Here is a 24,591-nt window from a genome sequence, read left to right on the forward strand (position 1 = left end):
ACCACAGCAGCAAGATTTTTTATTTAAAAAAAAAAAGAAGGCAGATATTAAGAAATTAAAGATCCACATATTTACACATGTAAATAAGGTGGGAAAAAAAATATGATCCAGCTGCAAAGTCTCACGTTCCTCAGGTGCAGACTCAGGTGATTCTCTTTGCAAACGCTCCCCGCTCAGATTCTTCCTTCCTCAAAGGTGTGACCTCATCACATGGAAGACAGCTCCCTCGACACCCGTTACCGTGGCGTTATATTTAAGTTCACCCCCCTGCAGACCTGCTCCCAACACAGGTCCGCGCGCACCACAGGAGGGTTGACACGTAAAGATTAAGGTGATTTGTGACGCTTCTGTTTTGTGACGCTACTGCCGGAGGAGCAGGGATTCCCGGGAGCAGGGTCGGCTTGCCTAGTTCGCCTGGTGGGGGCGTCCTTCTGGGATGAGGGAGGTGAAGAAGGTGCTGACGAAGGACCACACCATGGTGACAAAGCTGAGCTCAGGGACGGCAGCATCATCAGCAGCTACCTGGGGCTGCTCCTCAGCTCCACCTTCCTCCCCCCCCTCATCTTCCTCCATGCCTTCGTCCATCAGACGTTCCTGGCGTGAGGAGATGGTGGCAGTTAAGGAGAATTTACAATTTCATCAGAAGTTGGACAAAGGCCGAATCAGCGCCTGACATCCACACGCACCATTTCATGCATGTCCTGGTGTCCTCCCGCATCTTCCTGTGGAGCTCTGCCTGGTTCTCCTCTGAGGTTCTGCAGATCCGCTCTGAAGGGAAACCAACCGGCCTGGTGGCTGCAAGAAGAACACACACGTCGTCTCCATCTTACACTGGCAGGCGCCTGTCAGAGGCGTTGCTATGGCAACACTCACAGGTAAACCAACAGCATGGCTCCGACCACCATGACGAAGCGACTGAAGGACGAGTAGAAGTAGACGATGCTGAGCAGGACACCGGCGCGGGACACGGTATAAAGCCAGTCCAGCCAATCGCGGTTCAGCTCGTCATCGTTTAGCGCGGCGCCGCCCTGAGCGTTCATCTGGACGCGGTCGGCCGGCTGGTTCTGTGGCAGAGGGTCCGGATTGGGCTGCACACCTTCGTTGGGAGGGTCTGGTTGATGGGTGGGCGAGGAGGCGGAGGCGGGAGGGGCGGCGCTGAGAGGCTGTGACGCGGCGACAGCTGCTTGACTGGACAGAGAAGATGAAGAAGAAAGACGAGGATGGATTTTAGTGGATGATGTGAAAATCAGCAGACGGGAGAACCCCTGAAACGGACTCCTGGAACTTACTATTGCATGTAATAGTGACGGGCGTACATTTGCTGCCACCACAACATCTGCAGGGGCACGTACAGGGGGGCCGGGACGCCGCCTTGTAGAGGGACCTGGGCTCCGCCTGGCCTGTGGGAGGAAGTACTTCCTGTTTGTGATGCGTGTCCGGCGGAACAGCAAATACTCAGCAGTGGGACTGATAGAGCTCAACCTCACCACCCCAACACACAAGAGAATACACAGAAACGCTGCAGTGACGTCATGGGCAGGGTTATAAAACATCAGTATTACCACTGGGGGACTCCAGGGGGTGCCTGAGGGTTGAAAAGGGGGGTGTTGCCTCGATACCTCGGTCCGTCTTCGCCTTCTGTGACGGGAGAGGAGGAGGAGGAGGAGGAGGAGGAGGAGGAGGAGGCTGGCTGGCCGGGCTGGTTCAGCGTACTGGTATGTGAGTGGGGTCCGTCAGCGTCTGAACTCTGATGGTTGGAGATATGACGTCATTACAGAAGCAACCTGACGATCTGCGACGGTCGGCAGGTAACTCAAACAAAAACAACAGGGGGTGTTTGAGGTGCCCCCCCACCAGCATTGCCCCTGTTCTGCCTGTTCAAACAATCATCTCAGTCTGTTCCCGAAAACATTCAAGTAAAAGTCCAAGTTTGTCAAACTTTACCTTCACCGGATGTCCTTCGGCATCATAATTGGACCTTTTCAACAAATGTTCATGGTTCTAATGACAATAACAGACGTCAACAGTAGCTCAACTACAGCGTCTGTGTACATTAACTGGCATCAGGGTGCAGCGCCTCTCTAAACATCTGAGTCAGCATGAACGCTCTTCACTCATTCAAGCCTTTGTAATCCCAAACAACAAAGATCTCTCTCTCTCTCTCTCACACACACACACACACACACACGCTTGATTACTCACACTGGCTCCAGGAGAGTTTGCCGTAGACGAGCTTCCAGGCAAAGGTGAGGCTGGGGGGCTTTGAGGTTTACACACCAGGTGCATCATGTGGTACTCATCCTGCTGCAGAAGGAAGATGAGGATGAGGAGGAGATGCAGTAACACGCCAGAGCAGAGAGGATTAGCACGGAAAACACCAGAACAGCGACACAGAGCTAGACCTTTGTTGGTGAACCGGGTTAAGTCAGCTTTTGTGTCCCCCAAAAACACTAACACACACACACCTAAGAGGATAAACAGGAATTCCTGCTGATGTTTAATGTTTCCAGGGATAGTTTGTCATTTCTCTCATAGCCTCACATGAGAAATGGATGTCAGTGTGTTCTTTGCGGACAGTGTTTCCCTAGTTTGTCACAACTTACGTCCCTATGCGGGAATAAAATGTTTACCAACTTAATGACACACTGATATTTTTCAGTCAGGAATCAGAACTTACATGTGAATTCATTAGGCCAAAACCTGATTGATCATTTGACTTTCTCACCTTCCTCAGCACATCTCTGAGCTGCAGGTGGTCCTGCAGAAGCCTCCCTGAGTAGACCAGCCGCTGATCTTTGGACCGCTGCAGCACAGAGCAGCATGCGAGAGAATTACACCAATGTTGTTCAGGTTAAAATTCCCCACAAAATAAGAAACTGAACTTAAACTTCAGGAGTCAGAACAGAGATAATCCAGTTTAACGACTTGCCGGCTTGCTCGGGTAGACGATAGAGATGTGATTCTTCAGCCTCTCCACCGTCCAGTCGAGGAAGCAGTTGATGGTCTGGTCTTCATAGTTCTGGTTGGGGGCTTTAATGACCACGATCACGGGACTATCGAGTGCCCCGGGGTCCATGGTTCCCATTAACTGGTGAGCCTACAAGAGGGGGAGCTTTGACCTTTCCTCAGATCTTTTCCATTCTTGGTTGAGTGTTCGGGGTATGTGGTTCCCCCTCTACAGGACTACCTGGCTCATCTGTGGCGACAGACCTGAAAATGGCAAAATAAAATGAAAAGACAAGCTCAAATGTGAAACACGACCGCACCCATTCGGTGTATTTAAATTATTTATCATAGCATTTATTTAATATCTGACTTAGGTGTAAACCTAGCAGTCAAAGACAAACATCAAAACTACAGTACATTAACTACAAGAACAGCGTCGTTGGCGGAAATTAAGGTAACAGACAAAGATGTCAACACCATCCGCTACCTGAACTATTAAAAACAGTAACCACAACGTCAAAATCCCGAACGCCCACCAAACCTGACAACTCAACTCCAGCAATACAAACAGATTTATAGTTCTATTTATATCTATATTTCCAGTAATCTAGCAGATTTATTTTTTGCTGTAGGTCAGCAGCTTTGTTGATGGTATTTTGACCCGTCCCAAAGGTTAGCACAGATCGCTAGCTCTGCTAAAGCTAGCGATCAACGTCGTTTAACAAACAGTTTTCGGGGTGACAGCGCACTTATACCGTCGACCGGCGTAAGACGATGTAATACTGATGTTGAGACCAACGTTTTAATTACCTTTTTACTGTGATGTATTGTCTTTTTTGCGTCCCAATTAGATTCGAATGTTTTGTTGTTATAGGAAGTGGGATCGGAAATACGTCACTAACTCGTCACAAAAGCACAGCAGAGCGGAAACGCTGTATTGTGAGGCCTCAGTTATTCTTGCTAGCATTGGAGCGTAATATGGTTGTTATTATGGTCTTATTGGAGACTTGTTTAGATTAAAATACATAAAGGTTTTCATTCGTATTTTGTTTGTTAGCCCTTTCGCTAGTTCGTCACTCCAGTCCATTTGGCGGCGGTAATGCTCCAGTAACACGGTTTGCCAACTACCATTAAACGTTAACGAAGAAGAAGTTCTTCCGGTGTGAGAGCCATCTGTTAAAGCCACATGGTCAGTGGCGATTCATTTTTTTAACTTGCGTTTTTGCCAATCAGGAATTTTACAACTAAAGGTCTCTAAAAGTAACGATGGCAGAAGGCAAAAGTCGGGGGTTGACGTTTGCAGAGAAGCAACTGCTATGTCATGGATGGAAACATGGAAAAGGACTGGGACGAGCTGAGAATGGCATATCTGAAGCGATCAAAGTGAAAGTGAAATCCGATAAAGCCGGCGTTGGTCACAACGAAGGGGACAAGTTTACCTTCCATTGGTGGGATCATGTCTTCAATAAGGCGTCGTCCAGTCTGCAGGTGGAGACTGATCAGAACGGTGTTCAGCTAAAGAAGAATCTGGACTCCGATGAAGAGGGTGGGATGGTCTCCAATAAAAAGCCACTGAAAGCTTCGTTTACAAAAGATAAACTTTACGGATGTTTTGTAAAGTCAGCCACGCTGTTGTCTGGTCAAGAGCACCCAGAGCCAAAGTCTCCTCCAGATGGCAGCAGTAGCTCAGAAGAAGAGCAGGAACACAAACTGGATCTGTCCACTACCACCAACCTCTCTGATGCTGATTTAATATCGGCCTGTGGAGGACGTACAGCACACAAGGGGGCACGGTATGGATTGACCATGAGTGCCAAATTAGCCAGGCTTGAGCAGCAGGAGGCAGAGTTTATGGCTAAATATGGCAAGAAGAAAGAGTCGCCTTCGCCTTCTTGTGCCACCCCAGATCTTCAGTCGGCTGTCAGGGAGGAGGAGACCGATGAAGACTCCATAAGCAAAGTGGTCAAAGAGAAAGGTGTCTGTGAGAAGAGTGAGGTGACTGGAAGTACCGATGCAGATATTAGCTCAAAAAAGAAGAAACGGAAATGTGAAGATAAGATGTGTGTTTCTGCTGAGGAGGGTGAGGCTTGTGTTGAAACAACAAAGAAACGTAAAAAGAAGAACGCTGATGCAGAGCAGTTCGAAGGAGAAAAGCCTCTGGCACCCGAGAGGAAAACAAAGAAAAAGATATCCTCCAAAGAACCCAGTGAGTTAGAGACGAAAGAAAGGGAGTCCACCCACTCAGAGCTGGTGCAGGACTGTGCCACCAACATGAAGAAGAAAAAGAGTAAAAAAAAAAAAAGTAACGAGCACAGCGTGACGATGAGGAGGAGGGACTTTCTTCAGTAAATGTTTTGGACAAGTGTTATTTTATATGGGTTGTTGCACTTCGGTGCCTGACATTCATATATTTATTAAATAGACCTCATTGTCTCTGTGGAAGCTCAGCTGCTTCACTGTCATTTAATTTATAATCAACTCCTACAGAATCGAAGGTGCTCGAAATAAAAGTGATGCCTTTTTAATGATCAAATGAACTCATTTTAAATAATTAAATGTTAAATGATACAAAGGTTACTATTAATGGTATTGAATTGACTGCTATTGACTACTTGAGGCACACACTTTAAAATGAGTTTTTTAGAATTTTTCCTTTTAAATAAAAGTGCGATAATGAAAAGCATTTTTTTGTAAAATGAGAAATATTATTTGATGGTTGATTTATGACCAATATCTCAAAGAGGTTTGATGTACAAACCTTTTAATCTCACTTTCTTTTACCATTTAGATTTTCCTAACCTAATTTTTACCAATTTAAAAACAGTATAATAAAGGGATCTTAAAATACTGAACAATTTGAACAGTGATTTCATGTCTTTTGATGATTTGTACACACTTTAAATATTATGAATACTAAAAAGTACCTCTGTTTTGCAGAGATATTAAAGCTGAGTGGTGACTGAACTTTGACTTCTACAGATATACAGTTCCAACTGCTCGCCCCTCTGCTGTTACTGTTGGAGTGAATAAAAGTTAAACATTAAACCAATTTTGCCTCAACTTTGTGCAGACAGGGACTCAGTTTTGGAGGCAACACTTGGGTTTTCTTAACTCCGTTTCCAAGGAGAAACTTTCCACCATAAGTCTGTTTATGTAACGCGCTCCCACAGAGCAGGCCTAATAACAACCAGATGTCTTGATAATAACAACTTAAATTTCTCAGAATACGACGGCTGCTCTGAGACCAGTTTGGCTCCTGCTTGCTGTTCAGCTTCTTGTAGATGCGCGACCTTTCCATTGATCCTAAATCAGTGCTTTCTTTTGTGTAAACTCCTCCTCCGCCTCCTCCTCCTCCAACATCTCAAACTTTTGGTAAACAGCTCAGGTAGTGTCAGAGCTCACCCACAGCCATGAAGAGTTTGGTTCTGGTGCTTCTGGGCTCGCTGCTGTCCCAGCGGGTACACAGCAGTACCGCTAAGAGGGACAACTGCAAGCCCTTCACAGCCAGCTTTTGTCAAGGTATGGGATACACCACCTCCCCCTATCCCAGTGGGGCTCTGGGCTACAGTCTACAGCAGATCGGGCAGATGGTGGAGAGTAACTGCTCGCCAGGCATCGCCACCCTCATGTGCCGAACCGCCGTCCCCGAGTGTGGCTCGGACAGCGACAGCCGGAAGAAGCCTTGCCGGGCTCTCTGTGAAAGGGTCAAGACTGACTGCACAGCTGCCTTCAGGGCGAAGCGCCTGTACTGGCCCACGAGGCTCCGCTGTGAAGCTTTACCAGAGTCCAACTGTGCCCAGGTGGGAATGACACGACAAACGGTTCTAGCCTCGTTTCAAGTGTTTGGGGTGAAACAATGGCAGGAAATTGAGTTTTTTTTAAATTGATGTGCTGATGTAAAAACTGATAAAGCTGTTTAATGTTTCTGGAAATCCAGGGTCACGAGGTTCCTGTCACGCCAGAACCCGTAGTATTGTGCCAGGCGATCACCATTCCTTTCTGCAAAGACCTGCCCTACACCCACACCATCCTGCCCAACATCCTGGGCCACAAAAATCAAGACGATGCTTCCCTGGAGGTGCACACGTTTGCGCCGCTCATACACGCGGGGTGCTCCCCTGACATGAAGCCTTTTCTCTGCTCGGTCTACACGCCGGAGTGCGTGTTGGGGAAACCTCGACCTCCCTGCAGAACACTTTGTGAAAGAGCCCGGTCTGGCTGCGAGCCGCTCCTGAAACAGTTTGGTTTCCAGTGGCCACAAGGTCTCCGCTGTGAAGCGTTCACCACAGAATCCTGCGATTACGTAAGTCTGAGGCAAGAACCTGAGTCAATGCAGGCTCCCTGGGGAGCCTCTAAAGCTTCCAGCAGGTAAAATGCTGGACTTTGGACCTTTGTTCCATCAGATGGACACTTGTAGATCAGACTTGATCAGTGGAATTCAGGGCCGGGTGGTCTTTGTCCTAATCCTCAAGCTATTCCAGATATATTTGTGATCTGCTGAGGCAGTAGAAGCGTTTCTATTGTAAAATATCTCACAGGCTCCTAGATGAGCACACATGCCGACCTCTCCTGCAGATGAATCCCCTTTTGAATAAAACAGTCAGGATTGTTTGTTTCCTTCCAGTGGAAGAATGCAGCGCCCCCTGCGACCTGTCAGCCGATCACTCTCTCCCTCTGCAATGACCTGCCGTACACCGAGACCATCCTGCCCAACATCCTGGGCCACAGGACTCAAGAGGAGGCTGGCCTTCAAATGCACCAGTTTGTCCCACTGATCAAGGTGGACTGCTCCGCTCATCTGAGAACTTTCCTTTGTTCTGCCTACACTCCGAAGTGCGTGTCAGGAAAGCCTAAACCTCCCTGCAGACTGCTCTGCGAGCAGGTCAGGTCGAGCTGTGAACCGCTGATGAAGAGGTTTGGCTTCCAGTGGCCGGACTCCCTCCGCTGTGAAGCCTTTAGCACAGAGACCTGCAAAGACGTGAGTCTGTTGGATGGCCAGTTCAAAAATTCACCTGCTTTGACCTTGACTGACCTGTACTTTTGTCTGGCTCCAGTACGGCGTGGGCATCAGCGGGCAGATCTGCGAGCCCATCACCGTGCCGCTGTGCCAGGGTCTGCCCTACAACCAGACTATCACCCCAAATCTGCTCGGGCACACAAGTCAAAGAGAAGCGATGATGAAGATGTCCTTCTTCAACGGGATCGTGCAGACTGTGTGCTCCGAGGACATCCGCCTCTTCTTGTGCATGGTCTACGTTCCCCGGTGCGTGGAGGGGGGCATTCAGCGGCCCTGCAGGGCACTCTGTGAGGGGGCCAAGCAGGGCTGCGAGGGCTTGATGGCCAGCTTCGGGGTTTCCTGGCCAGATGAGCTGCACTGTGACGCTTTCCCTGAGGACACATGCGCAACAGTCAGTAATTCATTGTTAATGAACAGAGGAAATAGGGGATGAGTTGGATAATTCAGCCTCATTGTTTGCATCTGTTTTCTTTGCTTTCACAGGAAGACAGCAAGCCTGAGGTAAATCAAGTTTAACTGTATGCTGTTAAATGGCTCAAAATGTGACACATACTCAGGGTTAGCGCACAATCACAAAGAAGTTGTTGGGGTTTTTTCATGATTAGTGTGGCCAAACATTCATGCAAGAGGGTGAACAATTGAAACCATTTCCTTTTTGTTATTTTGTTAGTTTTACTAATACACAACCAGTATTAACAATGAGCTGACATAAATAGAACTGTGGTAGTGGATGTTGCTAAAGATGCTACGCATAATGGCAGAAGATCTAAGCTAACTATCTATATATATTGCCCCCTTTTTGTTGTGATTTAAAGTAGCTGAAAGCTGTGGGTTTTTATCTTTCTATAGATATTGGTCTAATATATTTGTCTTTGTTTCCAATTAGATGCTAAACGCTGAAGGTCTTCTGGCTAGGCTGAATGCTGGGGGCTATAGCGTTCATGGCAAATGTTTGTTATATTTTTCACTGAATTGAACGGCACTATTTAAAAAAAAAAAAATTAGGAGAGGTTTGTTAAGGTTTGAATTATTCTCCCAAATTTAGCCCTGAGCCTGAAGACGGGGCGCCTCCTGCTGACTCTTATGGATGTATCCTTTGCAAATGGCTTTGCATGATAATGTGATGGTTTGCTGGTCAACTAGCAGCTCTATGATTAAAGGTTTGGTTTGGGTTATTTCTGGTAACCGGACCTTTTCAGGCAGACAAATCTGGAGATCTGGATTTGATGGAGGTCTTCAAATTGGAGCACTTTGTGTCTGTGGTCAGGAGGGAGTATGTGGAAAGTTACGAGAGCAGGACTCCCCCCTCGGTCACGCAGACCCAGCTGAAAAAGGCCATTTCTTCTCGCGGTAACAACAAGACTGCCACTCAGGGCAGAGCTGTTTTATATGCTTGAAGAGCTCATTTCTTTCTTTGTCTTATAGAATTTGATTTGGACGATGAAACCTTCAGAGCTTTGTGGAACGAGTTTCAAACCGGAGACGGGATCGGATATGACGAGTACATGGCAGTTCTTGCAAAACTTCAGGTCCTCAAAGGTCAGCTAATATGCAGAACGCTAGCTCCCAATCAAGCAGGGCCCTCGGTTAAGTCGTGCCAGACACTCGCTGCTAGCTGGCTGGTTGTCTTTTATAATTGTAATTGTTGTGGTGTTACAAGCTTTGGCTTCATTTGAGAGCATTTATACTTCAACGACTGAATATTCTCCTCCCGTCTCAGCTCGTTTCCAGGCACATCTCCAGAATTTGCCCTGTGACTGCCAAGTGGCCACCTTCTCATTTAAGCAGGTACCTTTAAAAAAGCAAATCAATTCAGGGATCTGCATCAATTTTACTGAAAATAAAAGGTTCATTGTTATGTTTTTTCTTTTCAGTTCATGAAGTCGGCCATATTCTGAGGACGCACCGACTGTCCAGACGTCGCTCAAACAGCTTCAGCCTTCATTTTCATACTCGGCATAACAAATGTATACACTGAAAACAAACTGCTGGGAGACATTTCCTCCAAGTGCTGTTGGTTATTTGAGCTAAAGCATGTTGTGTAAGGGAAAGGATGAGAAAGACCAGCTGTAATAAAAACAAACACATACTTTTGTTGGAACTATACTTTTATTAGACGTGTGAATGGTCAAATATGAAAATTATATGAAAATGTGATTTGTGTTAAAAAACATTTCATTTTGTGTAATTTGTTGGAAGTTTTTTAAATGGTGATTCAATGAAGAAAGTCATTCAACTCAAAACATTATGAATTTTATATGTTGTTAAATGCAGTGGTTCAGATTAAGATACTGAAGTGCTGAGTAAAAACAATAATATGTGTATTTCCTTTATAAATGCGATAAAGTGGCTGACGCTATACAACACTGCCTATAAAAGAGAAAAAATAGTATTACTTAGCTGTGTTAGTCAATAGTTCAATTTCTTTGATTAATAGTTTTTTTAACCAACCAAAACTGGTCAGACGCTCCCCAGTCCAGATATTGGAAGTTATTAGATTTACAAAACAAATAAATGTTTTTTTTAACCTGGAAGTTTAATCAACATAGAGTTGCAACATCAGACGTGCATTAAAGTGTAAAAAAATAAAAGTTCCCACTTCCAACAGTCTCAAGCAACTGCTCTCTGCTCCGGCAGCAGCTGCTGCTTTGGTCCTTTCTTTGCTCCCTTCACTAATGAGCCACTGAAGAGAATTAGTTTATCTTGTTAGCATTTTTTATCTTATTAGCATGCGTTATACTATATGTTTTTGTTTTATGTTACAGTTAGTTTAGAAGTTAGGAATACTATATACTCTTTAGTAGGAATACACATAGGTAAGTCGGTTGACCCTTCTTTGACATGAATACTGGTCAGACAGTTGGAGCCAGCCGGACAGGAAATGGTAGACCCTCATCGTAAAATATGACAGCATAATTTACTGGTGATTGATAAGTTCCTGAACAGGAATAAGACCTCTGGCCTGGCCATCTGAGAAGACAATGGAGAAGGACTGCACCAACACCAAATGAGGCAGGAAGAAGAAGATGAAGTCACCCAAGAAGAAGGACTGGATTGGACTGAATTAGCATCAATAATTATATATGTCTTTCTATATAAACTGGGCCAAGGGATAGTTAGGTCGTCAGACTTCATGCCCTGACAATTGACTTTGTTGTTGCTAGGGTTATGAACTGGCCCAGAGCTCTGTAATATTTGTATCTTGAATTGATTGTTTGCTAAATACATCTGTTTGCTAAATACATTTTGAAATTGACATTTGTTTACTTGAAGTCTTCATTTAAAGAACACGCGGATTGGCAGTGACACACGAGAGGTACTGCAATCCAACACCACGTTGGCTCTAACGAAGGACTGTACTGAGGCAGGGCGTCGGCCTGTTGTTGGATGGGGTTATGGCTTCTCCGGAACCTTTGGGATCAGGAGGGATCACCCTATTCCTTCACAGCTGCTTCCTTTATGCTGCCAGACCTTTGTGGAAGGCAGTCAACCCCTTTGCTCAGTAGGTGTGGACCTGGACCTGGGCCTGGACCTGGACCTGGGCCTGGGCTGATCTTCATATTTGCTCAGGATGATTGCCGTCAGATCTACCAGCCATTGGGCATTGATGTTGACACTTCTGATGGGGGACTTGTCTGCATCCCTCTATTTACATCTTTCGGAAGGTTTTTGATCATTCTTGATAAACGACTGAATTTTTTAGATGTCCACCATGGTCTCACGCCGGTACCTGATGGTTTAGGTCAGAATGGATGTTCCAGTGACATGAATGGTGATATATACATCAGGGTGAGTGGCTTTATCTACTGAACAAACGTTAGATTATTGGTGAGCTAATGTGGTGAACAGTCAGTTCAGTTCAAATGAATATATTCTGTATCTAACACAAAGTCACAGAGGAGTTTGGCGGATCTAGCCCGACCCTGAATGCTGGGTAGAGGGGTTCTGTGAAAGTGGTGCGGAGCGTGTGGAGGTGGTCCAGCTTATTATGGCTCACCCTGTAGAAAGACAAAATACCAGCAGGCCAGTCCAGATACACACCAACTCTGTCTGAAGGGGCTTTAGAGATGGACGTTTTGTTGTTAGCATGCAGAAAAGAGTATTCCTTATCAGAACAACTCAAACTCCAGGACTTATCGTTCTGTCCAAGACAGCAGTCTTTACCATCTCCCCGCCGTTTGATTGTTTTGTATGCCACAGCAATATAAACCTGCCCTTTCCACTCCACCTCCCAATAACTGCGACCAGTTAAACCATCAGTGGACAGCACTTGCTTCCAGTAGTCAAATCTCACTGGAGAATCAGGACATGTTTGCTTCTCTTTCCCCACTGACACTGTTTCGTTGTAGTTGGACAGCATGAGCTTTTTGTTTGCTGTGTCTGGGTCAAGCCCAATGTGAACGGCATCTGATGGAGAAAATCAGACAGAAATGAGAAACTGTTCTTTCATTTTTGACGATTCTCATGCTGACTCCCTTTGTTTAGGTTCTTAGCAATACATGGACCAATATTCAAAGCCAGTCAGAAGGCTGGTGTTCAACTTCATCTGGCCCTACATCGCAGCATTTCATATCCAGACAGTGGCAGCCAGAAACCGGGGCAGTACCTGAGTAACTAAAAGAAAAAGACTCTTACATTTCCGAAGGCCAGGTTTTAGATACTTTGATGCACTACAGTCCGCCCTGTGAAGACAGTGGGGTTCACAAAAACATTTAAAGGATTCTGAAATAAAATGCTACACATCAAAAAGTCAAGCACTTGTTTCGGCATACTTGAGTGTGTTCAGTGCACAGGTGGGATCCTCCAAACGGGCCGTCAGCAGCCGCACTCCTGAATCTCCGAGGTGATTGTACCTGATGTCCAGCTCCAGCAGATGGTCAGGGTTGGATCTCAGAGCAGAGGCCAGGCTACTGCAGCCTTTCTTTGTGATCAAGCAACCTGAGACCCTAAAGACACACACAGCTGGCTTAGTTAGGTCACCCCTAGGCCTGTGACATTCCTACTATCTGCCTCATAGACAAATTTAGGAAGTTTAGATGTTAAAATGTGGTGTGAGAAAGGACCCTGGGCTGCACAAATGTAGCCATGCAAAGCACACCTACCCATGAATGCAACAACACTAGGATACACACTGCAGCACCAAACGCCTGTATCTTGGTTGTTTCAATACGTACTTGCTGTGTGAGCTACACAGAGTCCCTGATGCTCACCTGAGGACCTCCAGAGTACAATGTGGACTCTCCAGTCCTGCACAGAGCAGTTTCACTCCTGAATCCTGCAGGTTATTGTTACTCAGGTCCAACTTTGTCAGACTGTAGCAGTGAGAGCTGAGAACTGGCCCCAGAACTTCACAGCTTTTCTCTGACAGATTACAGCAACTCATCCTGAAGGAGGAGGAAACAAGGAAACACAGAAGGCAACTTAAAGGATTATTCTAATGGAATTCAGTGGTTATGATTTCAACTTACTTTGCTTCAGTAGAGACCTTGACCACAGGTAACAACCTCAGAAGTGTGTCTTCTGAGTTATGGTATTTATCCAAGTGGAACTCAGCCAGATCTGCTCCTGAAGTGAGTAAAATGAACAAAAGAGCCGACCACTGAGTCGTAGACAGGTCGGCGTCCAGAGACCCCGACTTGATGAACTTCTGAATCTCCTCAAGTGTGGAATGATCCTTTAGTTCATTTAGACAATGAAACAGGTTGATGCTTCTCTCTTGAGATAGACCCTCGTCTATCTTTGTCTTGATGTACGCAACTATTTCCTGGGTCTGCAATGTTCCCCCCTGTGGTACCAGGCCTTGTAAGATGTTCTGATTATCTGGTATTGAGAGACCCAAGAGGAAGCGAAGGAACAGATCCAGATGTCCTTTTGGATTCTTTAAGGCCATCTCCACAGCACTCTCATAAAAAACGGATGTGCTATGGAAACGATTTCTCCAAAGGGAAACAGTTTTTGCTCCTGCCAGCAGATTGACATTGCTGTTAAAGAACATCAGGTGGACATAAAGAGCAGCCAGAAACTCTTGGACACTCAGATGGATGAAGCAGAACACTGTGCCCTGGAACGACAGTGGCTCCTCTTTGAAGATCTCCGTGAGCACTCCTGAGGACACCGATGCTTCTTTGATATCGATGCCACACTCCATCAGGTCTGACTGGTAGAAGATCAGGTTGTCTTTCTGCAGATGCTCAAAAGCCAGTTTTCCCAGAGACATGATCATGCTTGAGCTCTCTGGACTCCAGGTTGGAGCTGCCGCACTTTGTCCATTGTGTTTGAGGTTCTTCAATTTAAAATGAACCTCTAAGAAGTAAATGTACATCTCTGTCAGGGTCTTGGGCAGCTCTCTCCCCTCTCTGGTATTTTCCAATACTTTAGCAGTGATCCAGCAGAAGATTGGGATGTGACACATGATGTAAATGCTTCGAGATGTCTTGATGTGGGAAAGGACTCTGCTGGCTTGTTCCTCATCTCTAAACCTGTTCCTGAAGTACTGGTCCTTCTGTTCATCATTGAACCCTCTGACCTCTGTCATCCTGTCAATATAATGAGGAGGGATCTGATTGGCTGTGGCAGGTCGGCTGGTAATCCAGATCTGAGCTGAGGGAATCAGGTTCCCCCTGATGAGATTTGTCATCAACATGTCCACAGAGGCAGACTGTGTAACATCAGTGATGATCTCATGGGCTTGGAAGTCCAGAGAAAGTCGAAATTCGTCCAGGCTGTCAAATATGAACAAGACCCGGAACTCTTCCAGCCCGCTGATTATTTTTTCGATGGTTCCGGGAAACAAGAGCTTCAGTAGTTCCATCAAGCTGTACTTTTTGTCTTTTAGTAAATTGAGCTCCCTAAAGGCGATTGGAAACATGAACTGCATGTCCTGGTTGACTTTGCCTTTGGCCCAATCCAGAGCTAACTTCTGGGTGAAGACAGTTTTCCCGATACCCGCTATTCCCTTTGTCATCACGCTCCTGATCGGTTCCTGTCTTCCAAAGTCGGGTTTAAAGAGGTTTTCACATCCGATTTTTGTTTCATGTTTGTTTTGTTTCCTGGAGGCCGACTCTATCTGTCTGACCTCATGCTCAGAGATAACATCTCCGGTCCCTCCTTCAGTGTGGAAGAGGTCTGTATAGATCTGATCCAGGGACGAGTTCTTTCCTCTGGCATCTCCTTCAACCACACGTTCAAACCTCTTCTTCAGCAAAGACTTGAGTTTATTTTGACACTCTGTGGGAAGAGTTCCTGCAAAGAGCAGTGGCAGATATTAAGCATCTGCTCGTAGGAATGTCTGGATTTTGTTTGTACAATAAAGAAGTTTTGTCAAAGGTTTTGACAGAACCTGGTACTAGAAAAAAATCCAGATATGGCTTAAACCCCTTTATCAGTGTTTAATCACTGGTAAAGCAGCAGTAAGAGAGCGTGACTGTATCTCAGTGTTAACTTTTGACTACACACAACGGTTAAAGGTCTCTCACTGTTCAGCAGAATGTCGGCCAGATGATCCTGTTGTCTTCTCCTCAGGAACTGCAGCATGATGTCCTGGAAGGCTTTCCTGCAGATTCTCATGCTCTCATCCTCCTCATCTTCGTCTTCATCTTCACGCTGGTCAAGCAGACATTCTGAAGGATCCAGAGTCTTCTTGATTCGAATCAATTCTTTGTCCACAAATTCAACAACGTCCGTCTTGAGAAGCTGCAACAAGAAAAAAATCTTGTGAGTTTCATTTGCCAGCAGGATCAGACTGACTGGTGGCAGCTGGTGGTTTGTAGGAACCTGAGAGTTCCCACTGGTTCAGTTTGGACGTGTTTTAATGTTGACATGAATGTTTAAAGTTGTTATTAATTCACTTTAAGTTTAATTTTTGACTTCCAGTAAGTCTAAGATAACTGGTTTGTCCACATTCTGATCTTGCTGTGATGTTTCTCAGGTGCTCTCATACAGTACCAACCGAAAATATGGAAGATAGTGGGTCTGATCCACTTCCAGGGAAAGAGTGGGACCTGTCCAGGGGAACTCTGAGGACAGAGAAACATCCATTAGATGTGCAACGCAGCTCAAAATACAATAAAGACAAGAGAAACTACAGCTGCAACTCAACATTAACGCAAATATAAAACTACTGAACACCTGAAAATCTTCATTCTTCCTACTGTCCTGAAGGAAACATGACTCAGGAGAACCTGCTGGTTTCTGCTTGAGGAATTGTTGGTTGTCGTGGGGCCACATTCATGAGTATTTACACTATCGGTGTTTGTTTGGGCAGAAATAATTAAAAGGTATGTACTGTATTGTGGGTGAAAGGTCAATATGAAAGGCTATATTGATATTTGTCCATTCTGAGGTCCTGTAGAAACACAGTGGAGCAACAGACGAGCACCACAGTCACACCAGCTCCAACACCCCAACACTTGAGAGCTCAGCCCTGGTAGCAGGACTATGGTTAACTACTGGTATTCCTTCATCCTGTCATAGAGGATTCAGACATTTTTGACCAACCTGGATGCTGAATCTGGCCCTTTAAAGGTAACAGGTGAGTCCATCGACCTGTTGCTCCTGCAGGACACATGACTCGGTGCAGGATAACCTGCTGGTTTCTGATCGGAACTGAGAGGAACATTTAAAAAAATAAATACGGTAAATGACCATTTGCAGATAAAAATGTCCTCAAACTATTCTTATTTCAAAAACATCTGAGAACCTCTGGTAGCTGCTGGGGAACTACTTCATGAGTATTTACATCTTATTTGTCCAAGACAGTAATGTAAAAATTTGCTTCTCAACGTGGCCTTTATTTGACACATGTAATAGGAACTCAACCTTAGTGTAACATGATTATTACTACCGGGTTTGTTATACCTACATCCTGTCATAGAGGATTCAGACTTTGACCAACCTGGATGCTGAATCTGGCCCTTTAAAGGTAACAGGAGAGTCCATCGACCTGTTACTCCTGCAGGACACATGACTGGGTGCAGGAGAACCTGCTGGTTTCTGATCAGAACTGAGAGGAACATTTTAAAATATTGAATATGTGCATGAAAAAATTTAAAAACACATAAGTCACACCTGACCCTCTTTAAAATATCACTGGACCTACAGTGGCTGTCAAGAATGTAGTGTTTGTCTTGGTACAGTTATTCAAATATTTGCTCCTGAAGGTGACACATGTGCTAAGAACTCAACCTCAGTGTTACATGATTATCAATAGCAGGTCTCTCATTGCTAAACCCCGTCACAGAGGATTATTCCTGTTCAGACATTCTTTCTGACCTACCTGGATGGTAATTCTGGGCCTTTAAAGGTAACAGGAGAGTCCATCGACCTGTTGCTCCTGCAGGACACATGACTCGGTGCAGGATAACCTGCTGGTTTCTGATCAGAACTGAGAGGAACATTTAAAAAAATAAATACGGTAAATGACCATTTGCAGATAAAAATGTCCTCAAACTATTCTTATTTCAAAAACATCTGAGAACCTCTGGTAGCTGCTGGGGAACTACTTCATGAGTATTTACATCTTATTTGTCCAAGACAGTAATGTAAAAATTTGCTTCTTAACGTGGCCTTTATTTGACACATGTAATAGGAACTCAACCTTAGTGTAACATGATTATTACTACCAGGTTTATTATTCCTACATCCTGTCATAGAGGATTCAGACTTTTTTGACCAACCTGGATGCTGAATATGGCCCTTTAAAGGTAACAGGTGAGTCCATCGACCTGTTGCTCCTGCAGGACACATGACTGGGTGCAGGAGAACCTGCTGGTTTCTGATCAGAACTGAGAGGAACATTTTTTAAATGACCGTGTGCAAGATAGATGAATAGATAATACACCTTTTATTAGGCCTCTCTATAGATCAGTGTATATGGTAATCATGGCAGTTCACTTATTTATTGATTTTGGTTTATTTTTATGTCATTCTTGTCTGTGTCCAGAAAACACTGAAAACATGGCTTACTCAACAGGTTGAGAAACTGCAGTAATAGTACATGAAAAGCCAGTAGACTTCAGAGAACAGCATCAGGTATGACAGATAAGATTTAGAATCAGAATCTAAAACTACAAAACGAACTTTTGATGCATTTTCCACAGAATAAAGAAACACAGAAGAGGTTGCTGAACAAGGACGCAGTCAAAGCGTATTTAAATGTAGCTCCATTCTGGCCTGTACCACTACACCAGCTACCCCTATTTCTACTTTCATATTGGAACGGTCCTAGTCGGTCCGCCCATATGAGCGGTCACGTGGTGCACACAGTAAATAAAAGTCCGCCCCTGTGCAGATGCTTGAGTGTTTGTCCTGAAAGTTGTCGTGTAAGCAGCCATCCCAGCACTATTGTTACAGTTCAAACGGGAGGTTCGGCCCACTACATCTCAAATACCGTCTGTACTGGTCTCCACGGCCCCCACTAAGAGGCTGTGGGCTCTAGCCGGATGATTCGTGTTTGAGCACCGGATTGTGTCTTGATAATGCTACTTCCTATACTCAGTTTTATGTGCGTCACAGACTATTACATGAACACAATTAACACAGACCTGTTTCTACATTAAAACTAAAATTTTAGAGAGTGAAAAACACTTTAATCTGACGTCTGGATGGTCTCACCTCATCCTTTCGGTTTTGGTCCGGGCTGCTCCAGAGCCGTCGGGGGTTGGGGTCGAGATTCCCTCGTAATCTGGGTACATTAAATAAATGTAGCAAAATAAAGTTGGGCTGCAACATTAGTGATCGCAACAACTGTAGAAGGCGCAGAAGATTCCCCAGTCTTTGTTCTGGACCATCCCCGGAAGACATTACAGTCGTGTTTACTTTACAACTAGCAGTTTCTATTTCCTGAATTTATAAAGGTCTTCAGCACTTTGACTTTAAGAATAACCGACAAATTCTCTTTAAAAGACGCAACAGTAATATTAATTACATGAACACCGATGTTAAAATCTGAAGGAGCTTTTTACCTGCTTTGACGCTGGCGGTTGGGCTGGACTGGTGAAATCGAAAGTAAAGATTCCAAAGTTGATTTTTCACATTGTTTACAGCAGCGACTTCCTGGATCAGGATCAGACTTCATCTTCGGGGCCAACGTGGACAAACCGGTCAGGTCTGTGACAACTTAAACCAGACAATTCACCTTTCCCGTACTGGTAGTAATAATTAAAACACTTTAGTAATTCCACCACTTTATAATAGTATCAAAATCAGATACTCAATACAGAGCCACAAAATGAATCACTGACCTCTTGTGTTTTCAAAGTATTGACTGAAAAAAAACTGACAGGCACATTTTTGAAATTTCATTTTGGGTGATTTTTCTCCTAATAACCCCCCATCTCATTTCAGAAAGGTGGCAACCTTTCCCACTGGCACCACAACTAGACAGATTTAACATACAGTATAATAAGTGATAAATTTCACCCTCTAGTTTAATATTAATCATCTCAGAGACTCACAGTTAAACAAAGTAGAAAAGGGCCCAACTGTTGAAGAGTCTTAACAACTTTGGCCAGTATCAGATAAGTTCTCTTTATTAGCCACAACAGGATTATTAAACCACAGAAACACCAACGTAAAAGTCTGTAAAAGCTTCTTTACCCGCTGTAACTCGGACGTTTGGTTCTGGTGTGGAATCAAAAGTAAACTGTAACAACCTGAGTTGTTTTGACAAGATTCAACATAGAGTCTAGAATAGGTAGACATTACAGGCGTGTTTACTTTACAACTATATGTATTTATTACCTGTGCATGAAGATCATCAGCACTTTGACTTGATGCATTTTCCACAGAATAAAGAAACACAGAAGAGGTTGCTGAACAAGGACGCAGTCAAAGCGTATTTAAATGTACGGTAGCTCCATTCTAGCCCTGCGATTGACTGGCGTCCAGTCCAGGGTGTGCCCTGCCTCCGCCCATTGTGCTGGGATAGGCTCCAGTCCCCCGCGACCCTCAGTGGAGGAACAAGCGGTAGAAAGTGAGTGGGTAGCTCCATACTGGCCTGTACCACTACACCAGCTACCCCTATTTCTACTTACATATTGGAACGGTCCTAGTCGGCCCGCCCATATGAGCTGTCACGTGGTGCACACAGTAAATAAAACTCCGCCCCTGTGTAGAAGCTTGAGTGTTTGTCCTGAAAGTTGTCGCGTAAGCAGCCATCCCAGCACTATTGTGACAGTTCAAACGGGAGGTTCGGCCCACTACATCTCAAATACCGTCTGTACTGGTCTCCACGGCCCCCACTAAGAGGCTGTGGGCTCGAGCCGGATGATTCGTGTTTGAGCACCGGATTGTGTCTTGATAATGCTACTTCCTATACTCAATTTTATGTGCGTCACGGACTATTACATGAACACAATTAACACAGACCTGTTTCTACATTAAAACTTAGATTTTAAGAGAGTGAAAAACACTTTAATCTGACGTCTGGATGGTCTCACCTCATCCTCCTTTCGGTTTTTGTCCGGGCTGCTCCAGAGCCGTCGGGGGTTGGGGTCGAGATTCCTTCGTAATCTGGGTACATTAAATAAATGTAGCAAAATAAAGTTGGGTTGCAACATTAGTGATCGCAACAACTGTAGAAGGCGCAGAAGATTCCCCAGTCTTTTTTCTGTTTACTTTACAACTAGAGGTATTTTTTCCCTAAATTTATGAAGGTCTTCGGCACTTTGACTTTAAGAACAACCAAGATATCTTCTTTAAAAGACGAAACAGGAATATTAACTATACAAACACCGATGTAAAAGTCGGAAAAAGCTTCTTTACCTGCTGTAACACTGACGGTTGGTCCTGGTATGGAATCAAAAGTCCAGTGAGTTATTATTCTAACCTTGGGACCATGGACTTGGACTCTCCAACTGTTTTGAGTTTGCTGAGTTGGAAAAGCTCTTATCAAATGCCAATAAACCATCTCACTAAAAATGAAACTAACTGAGTATCCCTGATGATTCATGCTTTTTTTATTAAATGTACCATATCAGACTGGGTTGTTTGGGTGGGGGTGAGCAACCTGCTGGCTTCTGCTCAGAGACCCTCCAGGTGGTTGACAGAAGGGCCACATCATGAGTAGTTGCAGTAAAAACGTTTTCACACTTCTAATATTTAACAAAAGCAGCGGCTGATGATCCGTTAGTTCTAAAATCAAAATCAAATCAATCTTTATTTATATAGCATCTATTACAATCAAAATTGTTTCTAGGTGCTTTCCAGAATCCCAGGGCCTGACCCCCAACAAGCAACAGTGGCAAGGAAAAACTCCCCTTTAACAGGAAGGAGGAGACGGGGAGGACAGGTAGAGGATATAATAGGTAGGAGAGGAGAGGAGAGGAGAGGAGAGGAGAGGAGAGGAGGGGAGGGGAGGGGAGAGGAGAGGAGAGGAGAGGAGAGGAGAGGAGAGGAGAGGAGAGGAGAGGAGAGGAGAGGAGAGGAGAGGAGAGGAGAGGAAGGGAGAGGAGGGGAGGGGAGAGGAGAGGAGAGGAGAGGAGAGGAGAGGAGAGGAGAGGAGAGGAGAGGAGAGGAGAGGAAGGGAGAGGAGAGGAGAGGAGAAGGGGGAGGACAGGGAGAGGAGAGGAGAGGAGAGGAGAGGAGAGGAGAGGAGAGGAGAGGAGAGGAGAGGAGAGGAGAGGAAGGGAGAGGAGAGGAAGGGAGAGGAGAAGGGGGAGGACAGGGAGAGGAGAGGAGAGGTAGAGATCATGGAAATACATTATTTATAACAAACTGCTGGTGTAGGAGTTGAGCAGGGTCGGAGGTCATCGGGTCGGAGCAGGGTCAGCAGGGTCGGAGGTCAGCGGGTCAACATACAGCTACAAAGGCGGCCATACATGTTATGAAGACATGTGCAGCTCAGGAAGACCGGAGAAACTCCAGAGCCCAACTGTGAAGGCTGCTGTATCAGCTATCAGCGCCCTCTGGTGGACGTTAGGTTAAAACAGCTCACCCATGTTCCTCTGGAGTACCGGAGACACTGGTGTCACTTCACAGCTGGAAAGATTCAACAAGCATAAGAGCCCAATAAAAGACGTCACTTGAGCCTGAAGTGTTAAAGTTACAATGCCAGTTTTATTTTTTGCCATTCTTTAAATTTAAAACAGCAAACATGGGAAAGCCTCTATGGTATAAATGGGCCATTCAGCCCAATAAACATTTCAGGCTTTAGCATCTACATCTTGAGGTTTCCAGGCTCATCTCCAGAATTTGCTGTGTGACCTCGAAGAACTGAGTAGATCTTGAGTCGAATCATTTCTTTCTTTATGAAGTCACGAAGGTCACTGAGAAGCTACAACTGATTGTTCTAACCTCTCTGTGGAATTCAAATGTGTTTGTATTCACTGTTGTTTCTCAGGTGCTCTCGTACAATACAAACCAAAAGTGTAGAATTACAAAGCAAAAATGCATCGTCTAATCCAATTCTGGATCAGCTTCCAACTGGTGATTTAGAGTTGATTATATTTGGTGGTGTGACAGTGTGATATCATTTCCAGGTCCCTGTTGATTGAGCCAGTTAGTAAAACACACGAAGTAGTCAAACTTGGTTTACCTACCTGGACTCTGGTTGGTTGAAGTCAGCGTATATGGTCATGGAGCTGCTCCTCATGATGGACACAGAGGAACCTGCTGGTTTCTGCTCAGACCTGAAGAGAACATTTTCCAAATAAGGACCATGTGCAAAACAAATAAACAGAACTTTCCACCCTCTCTATTCAATAGATCAGTGTATATCATGGATGGATGGATGATGGGGATGGATGGATGGAGGATGGATGGATGAATGATGGGTGGATGGATGATGGATGGATGAATGATGGGTGGATGGATGATGATGGATGGATAGATAGATAGATAGATAGATAGATAGATAGATAGATAGATAGATAGATAGATAGATAGATAGATAGATAGCTAGATAGATAGATAGATAGATAGATGGGTGGGTGGGTGGGTGGGTGGATGGAAGGATAGATGGGTGGGTGGGTGGGTGGGTGGATGGATGGATGGATGGATGGATGGATGGATAGATGGGTGGGTGGGTGGATGGATGGATAGATAGATAGATAGATAGATAGATAGATAGATAGATAGATAGATAGATAGATAGATAGATAGATAGATAGATAGATAGATAGATAGATAGGTGGGTGGGTGGGTGGGTGGGTGGGTGGGTGGGTGGGTGGGTGGGTGGGTGGGTGGGTGGATGGATGGATGGATGGATGGATAGATAGATAGATAGATAGATAGATAGATAGATAGATAGATAGATAGATAGATAGATAGATAGATAGATAGATAGATAGATAGATAGATAGATAGATAGATAGATAGATAGATAGATAGATAGATAGATAGATAGATAGATAGATGGATGGGTGGATGGATGGATGGATGGGAGAGAAAACTGAGGTTGGTCGAAACAAGATCTCATCGGGCTCATCTCCAATGGAGACGAGACTGCCTACAGGAGGGAGGTGGCTCGTCTGGTGTCCTGGTGCGGACACAACAACCTGCAGCTGAACGCTCAGAAGACAGTGGAGATGATTGTGGACTTCAGGAAAGTCACAGCCCCTTTGCCCCCCCTTGCCCTCATGGACTCCCCCATCACCATCGCGGACTCCTTCCGCTTCCTGGGCGCCACCATCACCCGGGACCTTAAGTGGGAGCCGAACATCAGCTCCCTCATCAAGAAGGCCCAGCAAAGGATGTTCTTCTTACGGAAACAGAGGAAGCTCAAACTGCCTCCCAGGATGTTGGCGCAGTTTTATACGGCCATCATCGAGTCCATCCTCACCTCCTCCATCACCGTGTGGTTTGCTGGCGCCACCGTCAGGGACAGACTGAGGCTGCAGCGCGTCGTGCGCGCTGCCGAGAAGGTGATCGGCTGCAGGCTTCCATCCATCCAGGACCTGTATATCTCCAGGACCCGGAGGCGTGCAGGTCGGATCACGGCCGACCCTTCCCACCCTGGTCACGGACTGTTTTCCCCCCTCCCCTCAGGCAGGAGACTACGGTCCATTCGGACCAAAACCTCCCGCTACATGAGCAGCTTCTTCCCCTCTGCCATCAGGCTGCTGAACACCAAGTGACTTATCACTTAAGCACCATGTACAGCAGCCAGTCGGACTCACGAACATCACATTACTCCTGCATGGACCTGCACTATTTCTTACTATTTATGTATATACTGTATATATGTCTTATTTTATTTTATTTATCTTATTCTAGTGTTGTCTTCTTTATGTTGAATGTCGCAGCGTCACACCAAGACAAATTCCTAGCTTGTGTAATACTGTGTATTACATGAACAATGGCAATAAACCTGATTCAATTCAATTCAATGTAATGTGCAGTAAATTCCCAACAACAAACAGACCTGTTTCTTCAATATAACATACAGATCAGAGAGTAAAAACACACTTTAATCTGACCTCTGGTTGGTTGGTTGAGATTTTCCATTTTACTTCACATTTATTGTATCAAGACAATTCCGCAGAAATTGTGAGGGTGTGCCTCACCCTCTGACCAGCACAAGCCAATTGAGTGCATGTTGTGCAAGCCTGCACAATGCCTGCGAGCAGCCACTCCCACACCACTGCTGCCTTCTCACTCTCCCGCACAGAGAGAGAAACCAAGCCCCCGGA

General features: G+C 45.2%; 4 protein-coding genes across 12 annotated transcripts; 2 read left to right on the forward strand and 2 right to left on the reverse strand.

Annotated features, from left to right (window-relative positions):
• herpud2 (HERPUD family member 2) lies at nucleotides 1-4,497 on the reverse strand. Of its 4 annotated transcripts, none has more exons than XM_029838771.1 (9): nucleotides 4,386-4,497; nucleotides 2,930-3,210; nucleotides 2,726-2,803; nucleotides 2,203-2,304; nucleotides 1,563-1,747; nucleotides 1,290-1,400; nucleotides 874-1,188; nucleotides 687-795; nucleotides 1-594 (listed from the first exon to the last, which is right to left on the reverse strand). In XM_029838771.1, the coding sequence occupies exons 2-9, from the start codon at nucleotides 3,083-3,085 to the stop codon at nucleotides 406-408; spliced, it is 1,245 nt and encodes a 414-aa protein (XP_029694631.1). In that variant the 5' UTR covers nucleotides 3,086-3,210; nucleotides 4,386-4,497; the 3' UTR covers nucleotides 1-405. The 4 variants fall into 4 exon arrangements, with proteins under 4 accessions (XP_029694631.1, XP_029694632.1, XP_011603550.2 ...); XM_029838772.1 differs by lacking the exon at nucleotides 4,386-4,497 and adding an exon at nucleotides 3,757-3,876 and having other exon boundaries at nucleotides 2,203-2,301; XM_011605248.2 differs by lacking the exon at nucleotides 4,386-4,497 and adding an exon at nucleotides 3,757-3,876 and having other exon boundaries at nucleotides 1,620-1,747.
• gpatch4 (G patch domain containing 4) lies at nucleotides 4,026-5,629 on the forward strand. The gene has a single exon (XM_003965829.3). It carries the CDS (start codon nucleotides 4,213-4,215, stop codon nucleotides 5,293-5,295), a length of 1,083 nt encoding a protein of 360 aa, XP_003965878.2. The 5' UTR covers nucleotides 4,026-4,212; the 3' UTR covers nucleotides 5,296-5,629.
• A 444-nt stretch (nucleotides 5,630-6,073) lies between these two features.
• Nucleotides 6,074-10,066, forward strand: LOC105416636 (uncharacterized). Its single transcript, XM_011605249.2, has 11 exons — nucleotides 6,074-6,746; nucleotides 6,884-7,249; nucleotides 7,571-7,924; nucleotides 8,001-8,354; nucleotides 8,447-8,464; nucleotides 8,850-8,913; nucleotides 9,009-9,052; nucleotides 9,163-9,313; nucleotides 9,389-9,502; nucleotides 9,684-9,751; nucleotides 9,838-10,066. Exons 1-11 carry the CDS (start codon nucleotides 6,357-6,359, stop codon nucleotides 9,859-9,861), a joined length of 1,947 nt encoding a protein of 648 aa, XP_011603551.2. The 5' UTR covers nucleotides 6,074-6,356; the 3' UTR covers nucleotides 9,862-10,066.
• Nucleotides 10,067-11,626: 1,560 nt separating this feature from the next.
• On the reverse strand, nucleotides 11,627-20,819 carry LOC101073946 (NLR family CARD domain-containing protein 3-like). Of its 6 annotated transcripts, none has more exons than XM_029838486.1 (15): nucleotides 20,726-20,819; nucleotides 19,703-20,473; nucleotides 18,925-19,078; nucleotides 18,575-18,644; nucleotides 17,638-17,745; nucleotides 17,238-17,345; nucleotides 16,857-16,964; nucleotides 16,460-16,567; nucleotides 15,912-15,978; nucleotides 15,439-15,655; nucleotides 13,432-15,205; nucleotides 13,174-13,347; nucleotides 12,736-12,909; nucleotides 12,599-12,645; nucleotides 11,627-12,370 (listed from the first exon to the last, which is right to left on the reverse strand). In XM_029838486.1, exons 4-15 carry the CDS (start codon nucleotides 18,577-18,579, stop codon nucleotides 11,844-11,846), a joined length of 3,417 nt encoding a protein of 1,138 aa, XP_029694346.1. In that variant the 5' UTR covers nucleotides 18,580-18,644; nucleotides 18,925-19,078; nucleotides 19,703-20,473; nucleotides 20,726-20,819; the 3' UTR covers nucleotides 11,627-11,843. The 6 variants fall into 6 exon arrangements, with proteins under 6 accessions (XP_029694346.1, XP_029694347.1, XP_029694349.1 ...); XM_029838487.1 differs by having other exon boundaries at nucleotides 20,401-20,473; nucleotides 20,726-20,803; XM_029838489.1 differs by lacking the exon at nucleotides 16,857-16,964 and having other exon boundaries at nucleotides 18,925-20,473.
• Between the last annotated feature and the right edge of the window lie 3,772 nt (nucleotides 20,820-24,591).

This window comes from Takifugu rubripes, chromosome 7 (genome assembly GCF_901000725.2).
Source record: "Takifugu rubripes chromosome 7, fTakRub1.2, whole genome shotgun sequence".
NCBI lineage: Eukaryota > Metazoa > Chordata > Actinopteri > Tetraodontiformes > Tetraodontidae > Takifugu > Takifugu rubripes.

What these genes read in the sequence shown, in the direction of transcription:
- LOC101073946 (XM_029838486.1), bottom strand. An exon ending in GGCCCAGAATTACCATCCAG is followed by an intron (nt 16,965 to 17,237) that starts GTAGGTCAGAAA and finishes TGTTCCTCTCAG; the next exon opens with TTCTGATCAGAAACCAGCAG. An exon ending in TGTACTCTGGAGGTCCTCAG is followed by an intron (nt 12,910 to 13,173) that starts GTGAGCATCAGG and finishes GTGTGTCTTTAG; the next exon opens with GGTCTCAGGTTGCTTGATCA.
- gpatch4 (XM_003965829.3), top strand. Translation starts at nt 4,213, where the DNA reads ATGGCAGAAGGCAAAAGTCGGGGGTTGACGTTTGCAGAGAAGCAACTG.
- LOC105416636 (XM_011605249.2), top strand. Translation starts at nt 6,357, where the DNA reads ATGAAGAGTTTGGTTCTGGTGCTTCTGGGCTCGCTGCTGTCCCAGCGG. An exon ending in TCCTGCTGACTCTTATGGAT is followed by an intron (nt 9,053 to 9,162) that starts GTATCCTTTGCA and finishes GGACCTTTTCAG; the next exon opens with GCAGACAAATCTGGAGATCT. An exon ending in AAAGGCCATTTCTTCTCGCG is followed by an intron (nt 9,314 to 9,388) that starts GTAACAACAAGA and finishes TTTGTCTTATAG; the next exon opens with AATTTGATTTGGACGATGAA.
- herpud2 (XM_029838771.1), bottom strand. Translation starts at nt 3,085, where the DNA reads ATGGGAACCATGGACCCCGGGGCACTCGATAGTCCCGTGATCGTGGTC. An exon ending in GCCATGCTGTTGGTTTACCT is followed by an intron (nt 796 to 873) that starts GTGAGTGTTGCC and finishes TTCTTCTTGCAG; the next exon opens with CCACCAGGCCGGTTGGTTTC. An exon ending in ACCAGGACATGCATGAAATG is followed by an intron (nt 595 to 686) that starts GTGCGTGTGGAT and finishes TCCTCACGCCAG; the next exon opens with GAACGTCTGATGGACGAAGG.